We start from the raw sequence: 17,953 nt of genomic DNA, 5'->3' as shown, positions 1-17,953 counted from the left end.
TGGTTCAACTTCCGCGCTAAAGACGTCCAAACATGACACTACGACCTATGAATACAAAATAATATTTTTGTGTTTTAAACAAACGTTCACTAAATATCATTAGCAGGCTTTAGCGACTACGACAATATTGGAGGAGTCTGCGCAAACAAATCATTAGAATTAATAATGTTTTTACATTCCACAAAGGTTTATAGTACTTAGCGCTAAATCCGTGGGGAATGTTATGATCCCGTTTCCAGTCAGTTTTTATGTTTAACCAGTGAATGTATAAACGAGAGCGCTAAAACACGTATGCTAGCTATTTAGCGCTTGAGAAAGTCAGCTGAGGTAGTGATAAGCAAGGGATTGAGATGTAAAGCAGACACACAGATACACTAACAATGTATGTTTTTAGTGGGAGAATGACGTGTGCGCACACACACACCCACACACACACACAGAGTGATTGGCAGATTGAACAGCTTTGTTTGGCAGATGTCTCAGAATACTGGGCCGGTCGTTTGACAGCCACACTGACTTTAAAAACAGGCAGTCAAGGACACCTACTAGAACTCTGGTTTTCTGGCTTGTTTTAGCTTTTGTTACAGCATAATTAAAATATAAAGCATAGTTTTGATGAATGACTAATGAATAAACTAATGGTCTAGGAAATTTGTAAACATTGTTTTGTTTCACTGCTCTCTTCCTGTCCATTAGTCTTTCATTAGTATTACAGTGAATTGTATATACATTTGGCATGGTCATATTTTACCTAAAAGTAAAATCAAAAATTTTATGAAGAAATTTTAAAATGACTCAAATACAGTTATTAATGAAAATTGTTTATAAAAGACATTTTGAAAAAAAAAGAAAAAAGTATGCATATTTTAGTATTAGAGTGAATCATCTAAATTTGTCATGGTCATATTTCACCCAGAAATGTAATAGAAAAGTTAATAAAGAAATTATATAAACGTCTAACATTAATTTATTTGTTAAAAAATATTAATATAATAATAAATCTGATATTTTAAATAAATTATGCATATTTTAAATTTTTTTTGTTATAATATATAATAAAAATAACAATAATACAATAATGTTATTAATATTTTATTAAATATTATTTAAACATTATTTATTTAGTTAGTTTAACAGAAATGTATAACATTTTACACCATTTCAGTGAAATATATTGAAAAAAACATGTATATGTTTTCAGTTCATTGTAATCATATAATTATATATGGAAGGTAATTTATTGTATATGTTTTTTAATTCATTATAATCACGGAAGATAATTAATTTTTCTTTTGTTGTGAAATAACCCATACATGTTCTTGGCAGAGTTCTATGAGATTCACCCGCGAATCTTTTTGTTTTTTACTTTTCGTCTCTAGTGTACGTGCTGGCCGGGGTTTCGTCTGAAAAACGATGGCAGGACTTGCATTGACGTGGACGAATGTTCTGAGAACTTCCCCTGCAGTCACCAGTGCATCAACACCTATGGGTCTTTTCACTGCCTGTGTGCTGATGGGTACCAGCGTCCCGCCAGTAACCCCCACAGCTGCAGGTCTCTCTCAGGTACTCTGCTCTATTCAGTAGCACAGGTGTGAAAGAGCTCCTGTGGACCCTCACAAAGATTTTTCTGTCACACTTGCCCAGAAACACCCCATACGGGCAAGAACACGCACACTGAGTCTTGTTGTGACTTATATTTAGAGGAAAGCAACAGGAGGTTGAAGACAATTAGTTTGTCAGCTGGAGATGAGCTCTGATTGGCTAAGAGAAGATGCAGGTGTGACATATGGCATCTGCCTGCAGTTATTTACTGTATAAAAGAAAGACGTTTATATTCACTCATTTAGTGTTCGCTCGCAAACACTGCTGACATGCAAAAAAGCTTCTAATGAAATCTGCCGAAGGCTTCCACTCACGATTACAATTGCCTTTTTAACATGCAACATTTTACTTTGTTAACTTTTTTTGTTTACAAATTTGGATGAAAACAAAATACATAGAAATAAAGTAAAATCTATCTATCTATCTATCTATCTATCTATCTATCTATCTGTCTGTCTGTCTGTCTGTCTGTCTGTCTATCTATCTATCTATCTATCTATCTATCTCAATCAGTTACAATATAACAAAGTAGTGTCTGATACCATCCCTTTACCACGACAGTATTGTTTTGCAAGATTCTCTCCTTCAAAGACATGTGCCTACACACACACACACACACACACACACACACACAAGTAATAAAGCACTGTTTTCATATGACTGACAAGTCTAAGTCCCAGACTTGACAGAAAGTGGATGCTCAAGGGTTGGCAGCTCACAGAAAATCGATTTCAAGTCATCAAACTGAAGTTGCAGTCACGTTTCTCAGCCAGAATGATCCATAGAGCAACACAAACACTTATTTAAAGGCTTTTTAAAGTATTTGCAATCCCAATACATCCATATAACTGAATATTACAAAACCCTAAGTACTTTGTTATTCACTTAGTCACCCTGGATTAAATACACTTTTTATCTGATTTTTTCTGAAGAAATGTTATGGGGGAAATGTTTCATCCTGCCTGAAATAACATTTTTAAAAATACATTACAAATATAAAATGTATGAGTTAATGGATGCAATAAATAAAGTAAAATACAAAATTATAAAATGATCTCAATATTTGATGTCACATTGAATAAAATAAATATGTAAAATAAAATGTAAAATAAAAAAATTGTAAAATACATCAATCAAATATTTAATGCATTGCATAAAATGTTTTTTTTATTTTTTTATTTTTTTTTCTAGCAGAGGAGCCTTTTCTTATTCTAGCTGACCATCATGAAATCCGAAAGATCAGTCTGGATGGATCAAACTACACACTTCTGAAACAGGTATGATGGACGAGGCTCTCTAAAATACAAAAGTACAATTTTATATACAATTCTTTAAAATCTCTTTTTATAACCATTATTGTAATTTATGTGCTCTCGGATGCCATCCTGTTCAGCTCCATCTCATTAGTGTGTATCCTCCATATTGCCTTGTAATTTCCTACCTGTTTATTTCATAAAAATACACATGCTCACGGCATACGGAGCTTAATACAGACACAACATCCAAAAGCTCAGAGGAAAGTGCGTCATCAACAGCCAACTGTGATGCTTTATAGAAACTCACAAGCTCAACTTGAGCCTGAAACAGCGTTTTAGACACTCAATTGACGTGAATATCCAAGCCAGGGAATATTTGCAGACAGAAAAGGTCATATTGTGACTGGAATAACAAGTATTTTCCATTTAGTATGGAAAATGATGATGAAAAAGCACAAGTTATGGCTCATTTAATCATTCTTAGCCGGTAAATATATCATTATAGTAGTCGTCATTAATAAAAACGTCAGTTATGGTCTTTAAATCTGTATGAAACTGCTTGTCAGTGCAAAAGGAACCATGACCGATTTGCCTCTGAAGGGACTGTTGGATGAGAAAGTCTCTCATGGCTCTTGTGTGAAGAGATTGAACGGCTTGCCGTCGAAGGAGCAGTTAAAAAAGCACGCTTGGGTTGATTCATAAGTCAGGAAGTCCATCAGTTTGATTTAAAAGGTCTGGTCCAGCAAATTAGATCTGAACGCGGCGGGGGGTTTGAGTGAACCAGACAAAACGACAGAAAGAGACGGGGGAATGCAAAAGACCCCTACTGAGAAAGTGATTGGCTACGGTCGTAGCATTGCATGATGGGAAGTTTCTGTCAGACATGTCTTGCTCTTATTTCTAACCAAACGCAGGGAAAATAACAAAGCAAATGAGAAAGGTATCGAGAAAGCGGCGGGAAGATGTTAAAACGAGTTGGCTTGGAATATAAAAAGACATGTTGTGATGATTGATGCTGGTTTTTATTATTATTTGTGTGACTCATGCTTTCATAAAATGCTTCCGCTTGCTTAAATTAAATGGTTTGAAAATATCAAAGGATTCTCTTTTTATTAAATATTAATAGCGGCTGAAGATGTGGCCTAGCAGATACAATGCTCATGTAAGCAAACAAAGTTCGAATCTGGCTTGCAACAATTACTTGTGGAAATATGCCCACTATCAATAATGTTATGTGAGAAATTAAAAAAACACATTTTCAGCAACGTGTATAGAATTTGAAAACCTAAACAAAATCTAACAAATTTTTATCTTCCAAACAAATACAATTTTACTTTACTTTAATGAGAAATTAATAAAAAATAAAAAAAATGTTATTATATATATATATAAAATTAAATAATTGAATACTTTTTTTCTTCTTCTTTTTCTTTCTTTTTTTTGTAAAAACTGGTGGAGAGAAAAGAGAAAAACTAGATTTTTTTACTACTAATATATACAGTATGAAGCTTCAAAACATTTTCCACAGTAAAATGTAAATGTATCATTTGTATTTTTTTGTTATAATATGTTATGTTCAGAGTTAATTTCGTATGATGTATTGTATATACTATGATCATATTTATTAATATCAAGGATTACATTTTACTTTTTGTATTTTTATCTCAAATTAAGTAGTAATTTTATTGCATTAGTTTTCAAACAGTTATTCATTAGTATTTCAATAACTTTTCCCCCCAAAGCAACATTTAATTTTTTTTTGTTTAAGCTACTTTTAGTTAACAACAACAACAACAACAACAACAACAACAACAATAATAATAATAATAATAATAATAATAATAATAATAATAATAATGTTAAAACAACAACAACAATAATAATAATAATAATAATAATAATAATAATTATTATTATTATTATTATTATTATTATTATTATTATTATTAAATGTTATACCTTAAAAACCTTTGTATTAAAACTAATTCAATGTTATTCTTCAGGTCAAAGTAAAAACAGAATTTACCCACTTTCATATCTCACCTGTCAATCTCCCGCTTCGCCTGTCTCTCTCTCTCTTTGTCTTTCTCTCTGCAGGGACTCAGTAATGTCATCTCTCTAGACTTTGACTACAGGAAGGAGTTGATCTATTGGATTGACACTAGCAGGCCCAGCGGACGCAGAATCAACCGAATGCGCCTGAATGGAAGTGACCTTAAGGTACATCCGCGAGCGTGTGTCTGTGTGCGTTTGTGTGTTTGCGTTGAATTGCTCTTGAAATCACCCAGAATTGCCCAGATTGACGTATGCAAATACGCTCTGCCCCTGGGTAAATTTGATTCACCTCACCTCCGCACAGGGGCGATTTTTATTGTGTAATTGATGGATTCCAATGGGGGAAAAGCAGCATCTTCACATCACTCCAACAAATAAATAAAAGCCTATATTTTCCTAAGAATAACGGGTATGAAATGAGCCAGGGTTAGAATGATAGACAGGGTATTGTGTGTGTGTGAGGCTGTCTGTCTTCATCTTCCTCTCCATCAGTGCCCTTGCGTATATTACTTAGGGCGTAAAACGGGCATAGTGTGCCAGCCTTGCCCTGCTGGGCCGCCAGAGCTCGTTATGTTTAATATCGAGCCATAATGGCTCATTAAGCTTGATTGAACTCTGGATCTTGAACTGATTTATGATAGTGTGCTATAGTACAGAGAAAAAGAGAGAGAGGGAGAGTAGAGCGTCTGTAAAGGCAACGAAGAAGTGATAAAGTTAAACACAAAATGAAGCCACACTAAGATAATGGGACTTTTTTATAGGACATCAATGGAAAGATGATAAAAATTAATAGAATTTATCACTTTTTCTGAATTGATGTGATTACCCACAAGATCTTTTCAGCGAAATCACAATTCCTTTTCATTTGAATTAAACTTAAATGTTATGTAAATAACCAGGAAAGGAAAAGCCAAAATTAAGCAACACAGATCTTTGTATTTTATTAAATTTATTCATAGGACATTGATGGAAAGGAGATGAATAAATATGACAAATAGATAAAATGAAAGTTTCAGAGATTGAGAGAATTTCGCAATGCAAGGTAAAAATGCCCTTGGTAATCACTTTGAATGACTGTAATTGATTTCCCTTGGGTGTCTGGAGAGATTTTAAATGTTTCAGGTTGAGTTTATCATACATTCACAGGCATTGAAACCTTACAAATATGATCTTAGACCACAAAACCAGTCTTAAGTGTCAATTTTTCGAAATTAAGATTTAGACATCATCTGAAAGCTGAATAAATACGCTTTCCACTGATGTATGGTTTATTAGGATCGGACTATATTTGGCCTATATTGAAAATCTAAATACTGAGAAAATCTACCTTTTAAGTTGTCCATATGAATTCTTAGCAATGCATATTGCGAATCAAAAATTCAGTTTCGATATATTAACTGTAGGAAATTTACAAAATATCTTCATGGAACATGATCTTTACTCGATATCCTAATGATTTTTGCCATAAAAGAAGTTTTTGACCCATACAGTGTTTTTTTGGCTATTGCTAAAAATATACCCCAGCGACTTAAGACTGCTGTTGTGGTCCAGGGTCACAATGATGATTTTATTTTATTTTTTTATAAGTTGCACCGGGTAAAAATTACATTTTTGGGAAAAAAAAAAAATATTTAATTTTATTATATTAAAAAAATTATGTAAAATAACTACAAATAAAAATCTATATTTCTGTAGATTGTAAATTTTTTAAGAGTATTTTAGATACGTTCACAATAAAATCTGTAATTTTAACGGTATTTAAAACAGATCAGAAATGAAAAATATAATTATAATAAAACAAACTAAAATTATAACGTTAATTATAAACAACATTTATCATAAACATCAAGCGTAAACTAATATATTTGAAATATGCTGGAAATGCTCTAGTAAACTTTGGGTCACCTTATTTTTGAATACTTTATGGAACTTTGACTTAATTGACTTGTAATTGAGTGTGCCATGTTTTGTTGGTGTTGTTTTGCTTACCTGGTTTATGTTTTTGTGCACTTTAACCCTGTGGTGTATCTCCACCCTGTGATTATGCACCATGTTTGCATCATTTAAGATGTTGAAATTTATCACAGCTAGGCTAGTTTTAATAAGCGCTGATGGTAAGACCCAGTCTGAGACAAAATGTTTAATCTTTAATGTTCGTCAGCTTGCAGAATGGTACTCTTACTTTTAAAGCACTAAGCAGGGGGCACCAGCAACCAAGAATGAAAATTATCTGCCAGCTGGGAAAAGTATTGTTTATGCCAAACAGCAGTTTCTGTGATCAGTATGAGCAGTGAAATGTTCTGAAGTGCCTTTTTTGTTTTTTTAACTACTTCTTTTGGGAACTTTTCCGCTTTTGGGTTTGAAGTGTCTTTAATGAGCGGTTATGTAGTCCGCTGATAATTAGCAATAATGTACAAGTCTAGCTCAGCAGTTCTCAAATGGATTGCCTTTAGGACCCCAATTTTTCATTTACAGTCAAGAGTTTTTAGGTTGGTAAAAGAACTACACATATAGAAATTATATTTCTTTTTGTGGTGAAACCTTGCTAATTTGCCGACTGCTATGCTAATTCTTTTTGTGGACTTGCAAGCAACCAGCTGAGACCTACAAGGAAAAATCTTTCACTTTATTTAAAAAAAAAACTAAGCCCCTTCATGTATGCTGTTGTAGTTTGGATTTTGTGGTGAAAGCCTGCTAATGCTATGCTGTGAACCTGTAAACCATCAGTTAAGAAACAAAAAAATCTAGAGTTTATCAAAGTCTTGAATTTTTCAAGAAAAACCAAAGCCTTTAACACAAGTCCAACTTTTACAAGTTATAAAATGTTGTTGGTGGTGGTGTAGTTTGACTTTGACTGCACTGAAAACTTTTGACTTTGCAGTGAAAACCTGCTAATTTACTGTCTGTTTGCTAATCATTCCGGAGGACTCATCTAGAAATTATCATAACCTTAAGGTTTTAATTTTATTTTTACTTTATACTACCCTTTACTTCTAATTTGATACTACGTTTACAAGTTGGTGAATGTTGTTGTTGTAGTTTTTGCTGTGAAATATTGCTAGTTTGTTGGATAAATGCTATGCTAGCTATTTTTGAAGACATACAAACCACTAGCTCAAACCACTAAGAAACAAATCGTAGGCTATCATAGGCTTATAAAATCTTTGAATTGTCCATGTAATTTAAAGAATCAAAGCCCCTTCATGCGGAAGTTAACAATATGTTTACAAGCTGTTGATTTAATTTGACTTTTTGCTGTGAAAACCTCTTAATTGGTTTGACTAACTGCTATACAAACTATTTTTTGGGGACCTACAAGCTACCAGTTGACAACCACATCTAGAGGTTATTATATTATTAGCAATTTTGTTTTGATAAGGAAACAAAGCCTCTCTCAACCCCATTGTATCTGACATTGTATACAATGTATACTGTTGTTTGTTCATGTGCTGGCTAACTGCCATGCTAACTCAACCTTAGCAATAGAGCCAGGATTAGGTTCACATGAACACATTTCTGTTTGTTTTGTTTTATACTGTTAAACATTAGCATTTAAATTCCTGTCATGACAATAACTGTCGGCAGAAACAATAAAGACTTATTTTTTTATGACTTTACCAGCAAACTGCAGTGCACAGCTGCATCTCACCCACACCATTCTGAACTTTTCTGCTAGGAGGCATTTGTTCCCTACGGTACCGGCTGTGGATAAATCCATGTGAATAACCAGCCAAAAGACGCCAACTGTGCTTGACTGCTGTTTTCTCAGGTGGTTCACAGAACCTCGGTCCCCAGTGCTCTCGCTGTGGACTGGATCGGCAAGAACTTGTACTGGTGTGATGGTGAGAGAAAGACCCTGGAGGTGGCTAAAGCTAATGGACTCTACCCGACCATACTGCTAAGGACTGGATTGAGGAATCCAACCACTCTTGCTCTCGACACTCACATGGGGTAAATGATGCTTATTATTGACTGCTGTTTGCAATCCCACAATGCATTGCTTTTGAGTACACTTTTGAGAAGCAGCGCACCATTTAAAGCAATTTATTTCCATGGTGCCTCAGATATGTGTTCTGGGTAGACTGCTGCGAGCAGTCCCAAATTGGAAGGATGGGAATGGACGGCAGCAAGCCACGTGTCGTAATCAATACAGAAATACATGCTCCCTCAGCTTTGGCCATTGATCACATCAACAAAAGGATCTACTGGGCTGACGAGAACCACATCTTGTTTTCGAACATGGATGGTACAAAAAGACACAAAGGTATGTTTTGCCTTCTCTCGAATCTTGTCTCTTTTCGAATTGTCATCAGTAATATCTTTCAATCCCCATTTCCAGTCCCAATCAAGGACGTAGGCGGCATAACCGGTCTCACAATCTTTGAGGACTTCGTCTACTGGAGCGACCAGAAGTCGAAAACCCTCAGTCGCTCGCACAAGACTTCTGGCGGCCAACATACAGAACTCCTCAGCTCCTGGCAAACCATTCGAGACATTAAAGTCTACCATCCACTCCGACAGCCTGATGGTATTGCAGCAAGAATCTCAGTCTTCAGTTTAAATTGTTTTCTGCTAGAGTCATGTTGTTTGGGGCTTGTTTCTTATTGTTTGTTGTTTGTCCTCAGTGCCAAAGCATCAGTGTCAGGTAACTAATGGAGGGTGCAGTCACCTATGCCTTCTTTCCCCTGGTGGGGGATACAAGTGTGCTTGCCCCACACACTTCTACCTGGCAAACGACAACAAAACCTGTCTGTCTAACTGCACCGCCAGCCAGGTGTGACTTTATAATTACCTCAGGAGCCAGAATAAGGGTTTCGCCGTAGCTCAACTACTTTTGGCACCGCTTTCAACTACCAATTATATTCAGTCTGCTACTCAAAAAATAGTTGTTCAAGAGGTTGTCTCTCTTTGTGTGTGTAGTTCCGCTGTGGTACGGATGAGTGTATTCCCTTCTGGTGGAAGTGCGACACCGTGGATGACTGCGGAGACGGATCCGATGAGCCGTCAGATTGCCGTAAGTAACCAAACAGGGTGGCAATCAGCCAAACTGGTTAAGCCATTGAACAATGTGGATGTAATGCCTTATAGTGTCTTTAAGACTCAAGATGAGCCTTCTGAAGAGCCTTCTAAGAGGTCATTAATGAGTTTTGGTCCGAGTTATCTTCTACAATATATTTTTTGGCCAAATTCGAAGGAGGCATTGCATGTATCTATAATAGAATGCAATTCAACAAGTGCAAAAAGGTTTCCAAGATGGCAGACAAAGCGAAAGATGTGCCAATTATAAATGTATTGTATTTAACACTGTCTGGCCTAATTAAAATTTTAGAAATATTTAGAGTTTGTTAAAGGTATAATTCCCCCCCCAAATCTTTGGAGAACAATTATAATATTTTTGATGAAATCCAAGAGCTTTCTGACCCTTCATAGACAGCAAAGCAACTTAAATGTTTCAAGGCTCATAAACGTAGTAAGGACATCGATAAAACAGTCCATGTGAAATCAATGGTTCAACTGCGCAAAGAACACAAAAATAACAACTTAATTCAAAAATTCTTCTCCTCCAAATCACGTCTTCCACTATTATTAAGAGTACCTCTACATGTAAAAAATGCATTTGTGTCATGCTGCTAAAGCAGAACATGCATGGGCTGAGCCTTGTTTACGTGCAGAGAAATGCAATGCACATGTGACTCTTGATAATGGCAGAACACGTCATTTGGAGGAGGAGAATTATTGAAAAAAATATATTTTTTGTTTTCTTTGCTCACAAAAAGTATTCTCTTAGCTTTGTAAAATGACATTTGAACTACTGATGTCACATGGACTATTTTTATCGATGTCCTTACAACATTTCTTTCCCTGGGAACATTGTTCTCTCTTTTGTTTACAGCTGAGTTTAAATGCCAGCCCGGAAGGTTCCAGTGCGGAACTGGTTTGTGTGCCCTCCCTCCCTTCATCTGTGATGGTGAGAACGACTGCGGAGACAACTCTGATGAAGCCAACTGTGGTAATTATAGATTGATGAATCGATAAATGGAGACCAAGCATAATGCAGTAAGATGCACCATACAAAGAAATCCTTGTTTTCATTTGCTTCCAGACTCATATATCTGCTTGTCTGGCCAGTTTAAGTGCACTCACCGGCAGAAGTGCATCCCTATAAACCTGCGCTGTAACGGACAAGACGACTGCGGAGACGGTGAAGATGAAACCGATTGCCGTAAGAGAGTCTCATTTTTTTTCTCTCTCTTACATTTAACATCATCGACAGTGAACGCTACCAGTTGTCTTCGTTCCTCAAAAAATTTCAGTAAAAGTTCCTACTTTGCTAGTTTTCCCTTAAGGAAAGTAAACATTCCAAGAAAATGAGAGCGAGAGAGGTCGCAAATAGATGAAATCTCCTCCTTTATGGCTTCTGAATGTGTTTACTGGCTCGTGAAGGTCAAACTCAGACAGATTCAACAAAATGTTTGAGAACTTTGAAACGGCTGATGAGAAAACTGCCAAGCGAGGACCCTGGTAAACATCGCCCAAAGTCTTGTTTTGTTTTCTCATTCCTCGGCTGCAGATGGAATTGCTCAAAGGGAATTTAGGGCACCGGCAGTGAGAAGGAAGGAGTAAAATGAGAAAAACGAAAGCGAGGTAGACTTGCTAACCAGGAAGCAAAAAGCCGTCTTGTCACCTTCAGAAATCAGGCTGGAGTTATCATTACTTTGTGCGACAGGGATTTGAATCCTAGTCCAAATGCAAGACTTATTTTAGGTGGTGGTACAGACGGAGGAGACTGGCAGAAGTTAATGCTCTCGCTCAGATCTGAATCCTCCATTTGAAGCCACAGCAGGGGCCTAATTTCTCACTCCTCCCCAGAGTCGAGTATCTGGATGAGCTTTGATAAGGCGCCCGGTTCTGTACGCCCTTATGGGAGAGCACAGAAGAGAAGCTGTCTGTCTTCTCCGAGAGAGAATCAGAAAGATAGATGTAAAAATCGAGGAAAATCATTAACAGCATTGCATGGGATGGAGCCTAGAGGTTCCCCAGAACTCTAAGAGGCTTTGGATGGGGTCTGACTGCGTCTTGGATCCAGGGGAGCTGAGCTCAGCCCTGGGCACTGATTAGCCAAACAGAGGGAGGGTTTAACAGAGATAATCACATATGGAGCATGGCATAAGAGGCTGGCTTTAGCCCTCCTCCCCAAAAGCAGGGAGATCGCTGTGGGTCAGGATTGCCGCTCCACCACCGGGAATGTCTGGGCTTAGCTTAGCTTAGCACACAGCAGTCAGAAATCAGCTATGCGAGGGGAAAGAAGTTGCGGTTACTCAGACCACCAGGGTACAGTCTTGTTTTACTTGTTTTATCATGAATTAATCATGCTTAGAGGAAGTATAAAGTGTTGAGGAATGAATCCAGGTGGACCTTAAAACATTCATCCAGCAAAATGTGTCAGATTAACCATAGTTTAACCTCAAATCCAAAAGTAAAAGAAACATAGCAGTATGATGTATTAAGTAGAAAGACTACAAAACTACTTTTTGGACATTTTCAGCATATTTTGAACAAAGCCCCACCCCCTTAAAAAGACACACATTATTTAAACTTTAATAAATATTAAATTGTAATATTTGTAATGTATAAGACTACAGTATACATTATTTACTTACATTTATATTTAGTTAAGTTGAAAATTACAGAGCCCCGCAAATGACATGCAGGAAAAAATATTAGGCTAATTTGTGCGCACGATTTAGCAAATCGATGGAACGCAATAGTAATCGTGTGCACGTTTTAGTACTTTGAGGGAACGAATTAGTAAATCATGTGCACAATTTATTTACTTTTTCTTGCATGTCATGTGCGGGGCTCCATAGAAAATAAATATTCTTCAAAATGATTGCACAATAAATAATATATACGTATGTATGAATATATCCACTATCATCCAAAATGTGCAATCATATATTTATAACCAAAGCTGCATTTACTGTATTGGAACAAAAATACAGTAAAAATAAAATATATTGTGAAATATTGTTGCAGTTTAGAAGATTTTTTTTTTCCTGTTTAAATGACACACACTACAGAAAATAGTTTACATTGCATCTATAATAATTACCAATAAAACAATATACAATATATTACTTTATCACTTGATTTATACTGTTGTTACGTTAATGGCATACAGACACACACACACGTTTGTTTTTGTGAAAAGTGGGTTCATCCCATATGTGTAATGGTTTTTATACTGCACAAACTGTATATTCTATGGTCCTTCACCAACCCTACACCTAACCCTAACCCTCACGGGAAACTTTGTGCATTTTTACTTTCTCAAAAAAACTCATTCTGTATGATTTATTAGCTTTTTGAAAAATGGGGACATGGATTATGTCCTCATAAGTCACCCTCTCCTTGTAATACCTGTGTCATACCCATGTCTTTATACAGAGTTGTGTCCTGATATGTCACAAAAACAAGAGCACACGCACACACACACACACACACACACACACACACACACATATATATATATATATATATATATATAGTATTTATAATCAATTAAATAAAATAATTTTAAATTGAAACTTTCTAGCACCACCAACTTCTCAAGTGCATTTTTATTTTACATAACATAAGTTGGCCATCAACAAAAAAAACTTTTGCAAATGTCTCTTAATTCATCTCATTTAATGCGCCGCTGCTACAGTCATCAAAGCAGTGCCTGTGTGTGAAATTCACCTCCATATATACAATCAACTGCAAGACAATCACTGTCGGACCTCAGATCACCTGCTGGGAGCAACATTCATGTTATTATGCACAATCCATGGCTTCATTTCTGGGGGTTTGTGGGAAGATAAAAGCATAGGTTTCTTCAGTCTGTTACAGATTCTTTATGGTGCTACTCTTCCAAAAAAGTGTCGCAGCAGAATAAAGCCTCAACAAATGGTTGGATTCCGTAAAGTAGCTCTAAAATCGCATCTAATATAACTCGTAAAAAAGTTATTCTGTAATTTGTCATCTGAAGTTCTCAAAGTTTTGATCACATGATCTCCTTCTCTCCACATCTCCAGCTGAGAACACTTGCTCGCCGTCCCAGTTTCAATGCAAGACCACAATGCACTGCATCTCCAAGCTGTGGGTGTGTGACGAGGACCCCGACTGTGCTGACGGCTCGGACGAGGCCAACTGCGGTGAGTCGCTCACCGTCGCCATGCATTACCTCACGCTCATCAACACAGTCCATAAATATCCTCATTAAAATTCAGTGTGACAAATTTCAGCTGGTCTAAACTCCTAAAACATTCCATTTGCTTTAATTTTGCACCGACTGTTTGCCCCCGAAGACTGAAGCAGATGAATAAAGATAGCTTCTCTCGCTTTCATAACCGACTTCTTGGAGTTCCCTTCTGTTCTTGGGGTTTTGTGGATGTGCTAGCACGCTAAGAGACGTTCTGCTGAAAAGCACTCACCCGAGAGCTAATGTTTTCTCAGGGCGAACGTTGTCAGGTTGCATTGTGTTTGCTTTATGAGCAGCTAACCGATTAGTCTTCTCCATTGGGCCCAAAATGGACGACTTAGTGTGCTATAATTATGCAGATTCCGTTTTTTCTGTGTTTTAGCAGAGCAATGTTTCATCTGCCAATTAAAGCAGCTGCCTTGGTTTGTAGAGGACATGTGACTATTCCAGAGGAAGTGATTATTGTTCAAAGTTGTTCATTGAGACTTCTCACTTATTAAACCATTAATTTTTATGCAATGCCTGTTGTTGAGCTCATTATTTGATACTTTAATAAGTATAAACAAATAATAATAATAATAATAATAATAATAATAATACTATAATTTAATAATTATTTCATATTATAACTAAATGATCATGAATCATTAAAAAAATGCATTTGAATTATATTGCAACTTTATTAAAAACTATAATAATTATTATAGTAATTATTATTACAAACTATATATATATATATATATATATATATATATATATATATATATATATATATATATATATATATATATATATATATACTATATATATATATATATATACTATATATATATATATATATATATATATACTATATATACTATATATATATATATACTATATATATATATATACTATATATATATATATATATATATATATATATATATATATATATATATATATATATATATATATATATATATACTATATATATATATATATATATATATAAACAGTATTTAATTAATTGTATAATTAAATATGATAAACATAGAGTTTTGGATCTTATATAATGGAATAATTCTAAATAGAGTAGAATAAATATTGACTATGAACTATTTTAAAATATATTTTAAAATATATACATATTAAACTTCATATATATATAGTTCTTTTTTCAAATGTATTTACTATATATATTACTATATACTTTATTTTGAAACTATATAACAATTATATTAAAAACAATAACATTTATGCTGTCATGCTGTTTACAACTGTTTAAATGTCTATTTGATATTCAAATTTATTTTTATATTTGAATTATATTTTAGCCCCAAAATACTTTTATGGTTTCTATTCTATATGCAAATGTATAATTTGCCAAAATTATTCCCAAACATTTACAGCAAAACTTCTCACTTGACTCCTTATGAAAATCGTATTGAGAAACTACTCAGAAGTTTTCCAGTACATTTGGGGGAGGACTACAGATTAATATCTAGTGAAGGTCACAGATGGGAGGACTGTGGTCTAATAATAAAGAACAATGTTTGAGTGGAGAAAACATTCGCTTGTGTTCTGTATTTGACTTTATGTTATACAGCTGATGTGCTCAAGATTGTTTAGTGTTGACTTTAAACTTTAAAGCCCTCATTTCTTGAACAAAAATACTCCCTCTGTGTGTTCTTTATGTCAGTGTCGTTGACTTGTTTAGCATTTTGAAGGACGTCCTCTCATTATTGCTGGTAATGTTTCTCTGTGCGGCTTTAATGGCAGTCAAGTACATTAGATGACATCGCAGTAACAAATTGTCTTGTAAATCAATTTTTTCTTTATATCGATCCGTATAGGATTATAAATTAAAACAAAAATTCGTTTTCATTTTCAAATAGTCCATTTCTGTCCAGCACTGAATCTCAGTTACTGTCTTCTAAGGGACCAACTAACCCACTGGCTTTCATTACTGGGGAAGTGTAGTGCATTGCAAGAAGGAAGTAAGATGAAGTTTGACATAATTTTGTCGTCTGGGACTTTGCAGAAAGTTTTCCACCGCAGTAGTGTTCTTCAAAACATACTGATACTTTTTAGTCATGGAAATATATGTTTAAAGGGTTAGTTCACCCAAAAATGTAGCTTGTATTTTAGTTAGGAAAAATATTCATATTTCAAACGTAGTAAACAATTTTTTTTCTCACTTCCAAAAACATGCATTCACTACAGAAGTCCTTTATTCAACCCCCTGGAGCCGTGTGAGGCACATTTTATTATGAACGTGCGTGCTTTATATGAAGACTTGTGGAGTGTTCAACTGTAACACACTGACTGCAATGAAAGAGCTTGGAATAGCCAGGGCAATTGGATTTGTCTGAAAGAAGAGAGTCATAATAATAATAATAATAATAATAATAATAATAGCTGTCCTCCAGTAAGGATTTTTCTGGTCGACTAATAGTCGTTCATTTGAAGCATTATTCGACTAATCTCACATTTATTAATAAACTGTTTAAGTCATTATAAATTAGCCTTTAATTGCTTATAGCCATAAGCACTCAAGCATATGCATAAATCTTGCCACAGCGCACCCCAGAAGTAATGTGTCAGTGAAAAACAGTAAGGAGACTGCATTAACATTTAATAATTTGATCAATTAGTGCTTTCTTTGTACTCTGTTTAAAAGATGCACTCGGTGACACTGACTCGTCATCTCCGCATCAGTGACGCACCTTCATACGGATTACACAATCTTAGAATATTTGTTTTCCATTTGAATCGGTTCATTATAAAAGTGGACATTTCTCTCTCTCTCTCTCTCTCTCTCTCTCTCTCTCTCTCTCTCTCTCTATATATATATATATATATATATATATATATATATATATATATATTAATGTCTATAAGGCAAATATATATACACAGAGTTTCATGCTCAAGTTCACAGACCAAGACGGCAGAAAGCGCATCCTTTTTCATTATTTCATAAATGCATGATTTGTTGATATTGTTAGTGCACATAAACAATCGTTACAGATTTGAAAGATGTATTACTCTTATCTGTATGATCAAAAATGCCAGAGTAGCCTATTTTAAGAGCAAGTGACGCACCGGTGCCTCCATCTGTCCTGCAGTAAGCCATGCTGTTCAGTCTTTACACTCCACATAGACACATAGTGCAAGTGGTGGAACAGTACACAGATGTCACAGTTCGGTATGTGTCTCGGTACGGGGGTCACAGTTCGATATGATTGCACTCTCAACACGATAAACAAGGGGAGGGGGGTGACACGAGTTTGTTTATTTTTGTGACAGGCTTCATTTGTTCACAGAAAAGAAACTCACATGGCAGAAAGCAACATCCTATTTGTTTTCTTTATTTTACAAAAGCACAATGTTTTGGGGTGTAGAGCTGTAATCGGGCCTTAAAACTTAGAACACCTGCTCGACCCTCCGGTCTCGAATCCCACGGAGGAGATGGAAGGATATAAAACTGGAGCGATGACAGTGAAGGACGAGAGAGGACCAGGCCTGGGTTTTAGTTTGTGTTTTGATTTTGTCTGTTTTGTGTTTATATTGAGCATTAAAGTTTGAATTGATTGTCTGCCGGTTCCTGCCTCCTTCTTCCCGAAGATTAGTATTAGTATAGAAGATAAGAAGTTTGTACATCGTTACAGTAAATAAATAATACAATACGTGTTTAAAGTTGATTCTGCTGATATAAGGAAACAGTTGAGCATGCACACACACACACACACACACACAAAACACATCAGTTCCAGCATTGCTAACTTGACAGCACAGTTGGTACTTTTAATTT

At 35.3% G+C, this 17,953-nt stretch overlaps 1 protein-coding gene across 1 annotated transcript in view; it reads left to right on the top strand.

The window, feature by feature from the left end:
* The window catches only part of LOC127988090 (low-density lipoprotein receptor-related protein 1B-like), a 249,172-nt gene that overhangs the window by 183,510 nt on the left and 47,709 nt on the right, over positions 1-17,953 (top strand). Inside the window, exons 56-66 of the mRNA XM_052590619.1 lie at positions 1,380-1,563; positions 2,794-2,879; positions 4,956-5,078; positions 8,683-8,864; positions 8,978-9,177; positions 9,253-9,441; positions 9,539-9,687; positions 9,834-9,927; positions 10,807-10,923; positions 11,017-11,136; positions 13,991-14,110. Of these exons, the coding sequence (XP_052446579.1) occupies positions 1,380-1,563; positions 2,794-2,879; positions 4,956-5,078; positions 8,683-8,864; positions 8,978-9,177; positions 9,253-9,441; positions 9,539-9,687; positions 9,834-9,927; positions 10,807-10,923; positions 11,017-11,136; positions 13,991-14,110 (1,564 nt within the window). The remainder of the gene's footprint in view (positions 1-1,379; positions 1,564-2,793; positions 2,880-4,955; positions 5,079-8,682; positions 8,865-8,977; positions 9,178-9,252; positions 9,442-9,538; positions 9,688-9,833; positions 9,928-10,806; positions 10,924-11,016; positions 11,137-13,990; positions 14,111-17,953) is intronic.

This window comes from Carassius gibelio, chromosome B22, assembly GCF_023724105.1.
Source record: "Carassius gibelio isolate Cgi1373 ecotype wild population from Czech Republic chromosome B22, carGib1.2-hapl.c, whole genome shotgun sequence".
Taxonomy (NCBI): domain Eukaryota; kingdom Metazoa; phylum Chordata; class Actinopteri; order Cypriniformes; family Cyprinidae; genus Carassius; species Carassius gibelio.
The sequence above is the reverse complement of the archived record's forward strand: the minus strand, read 5'-3'. Positions and strand labels throughout refer to the sequence as shown.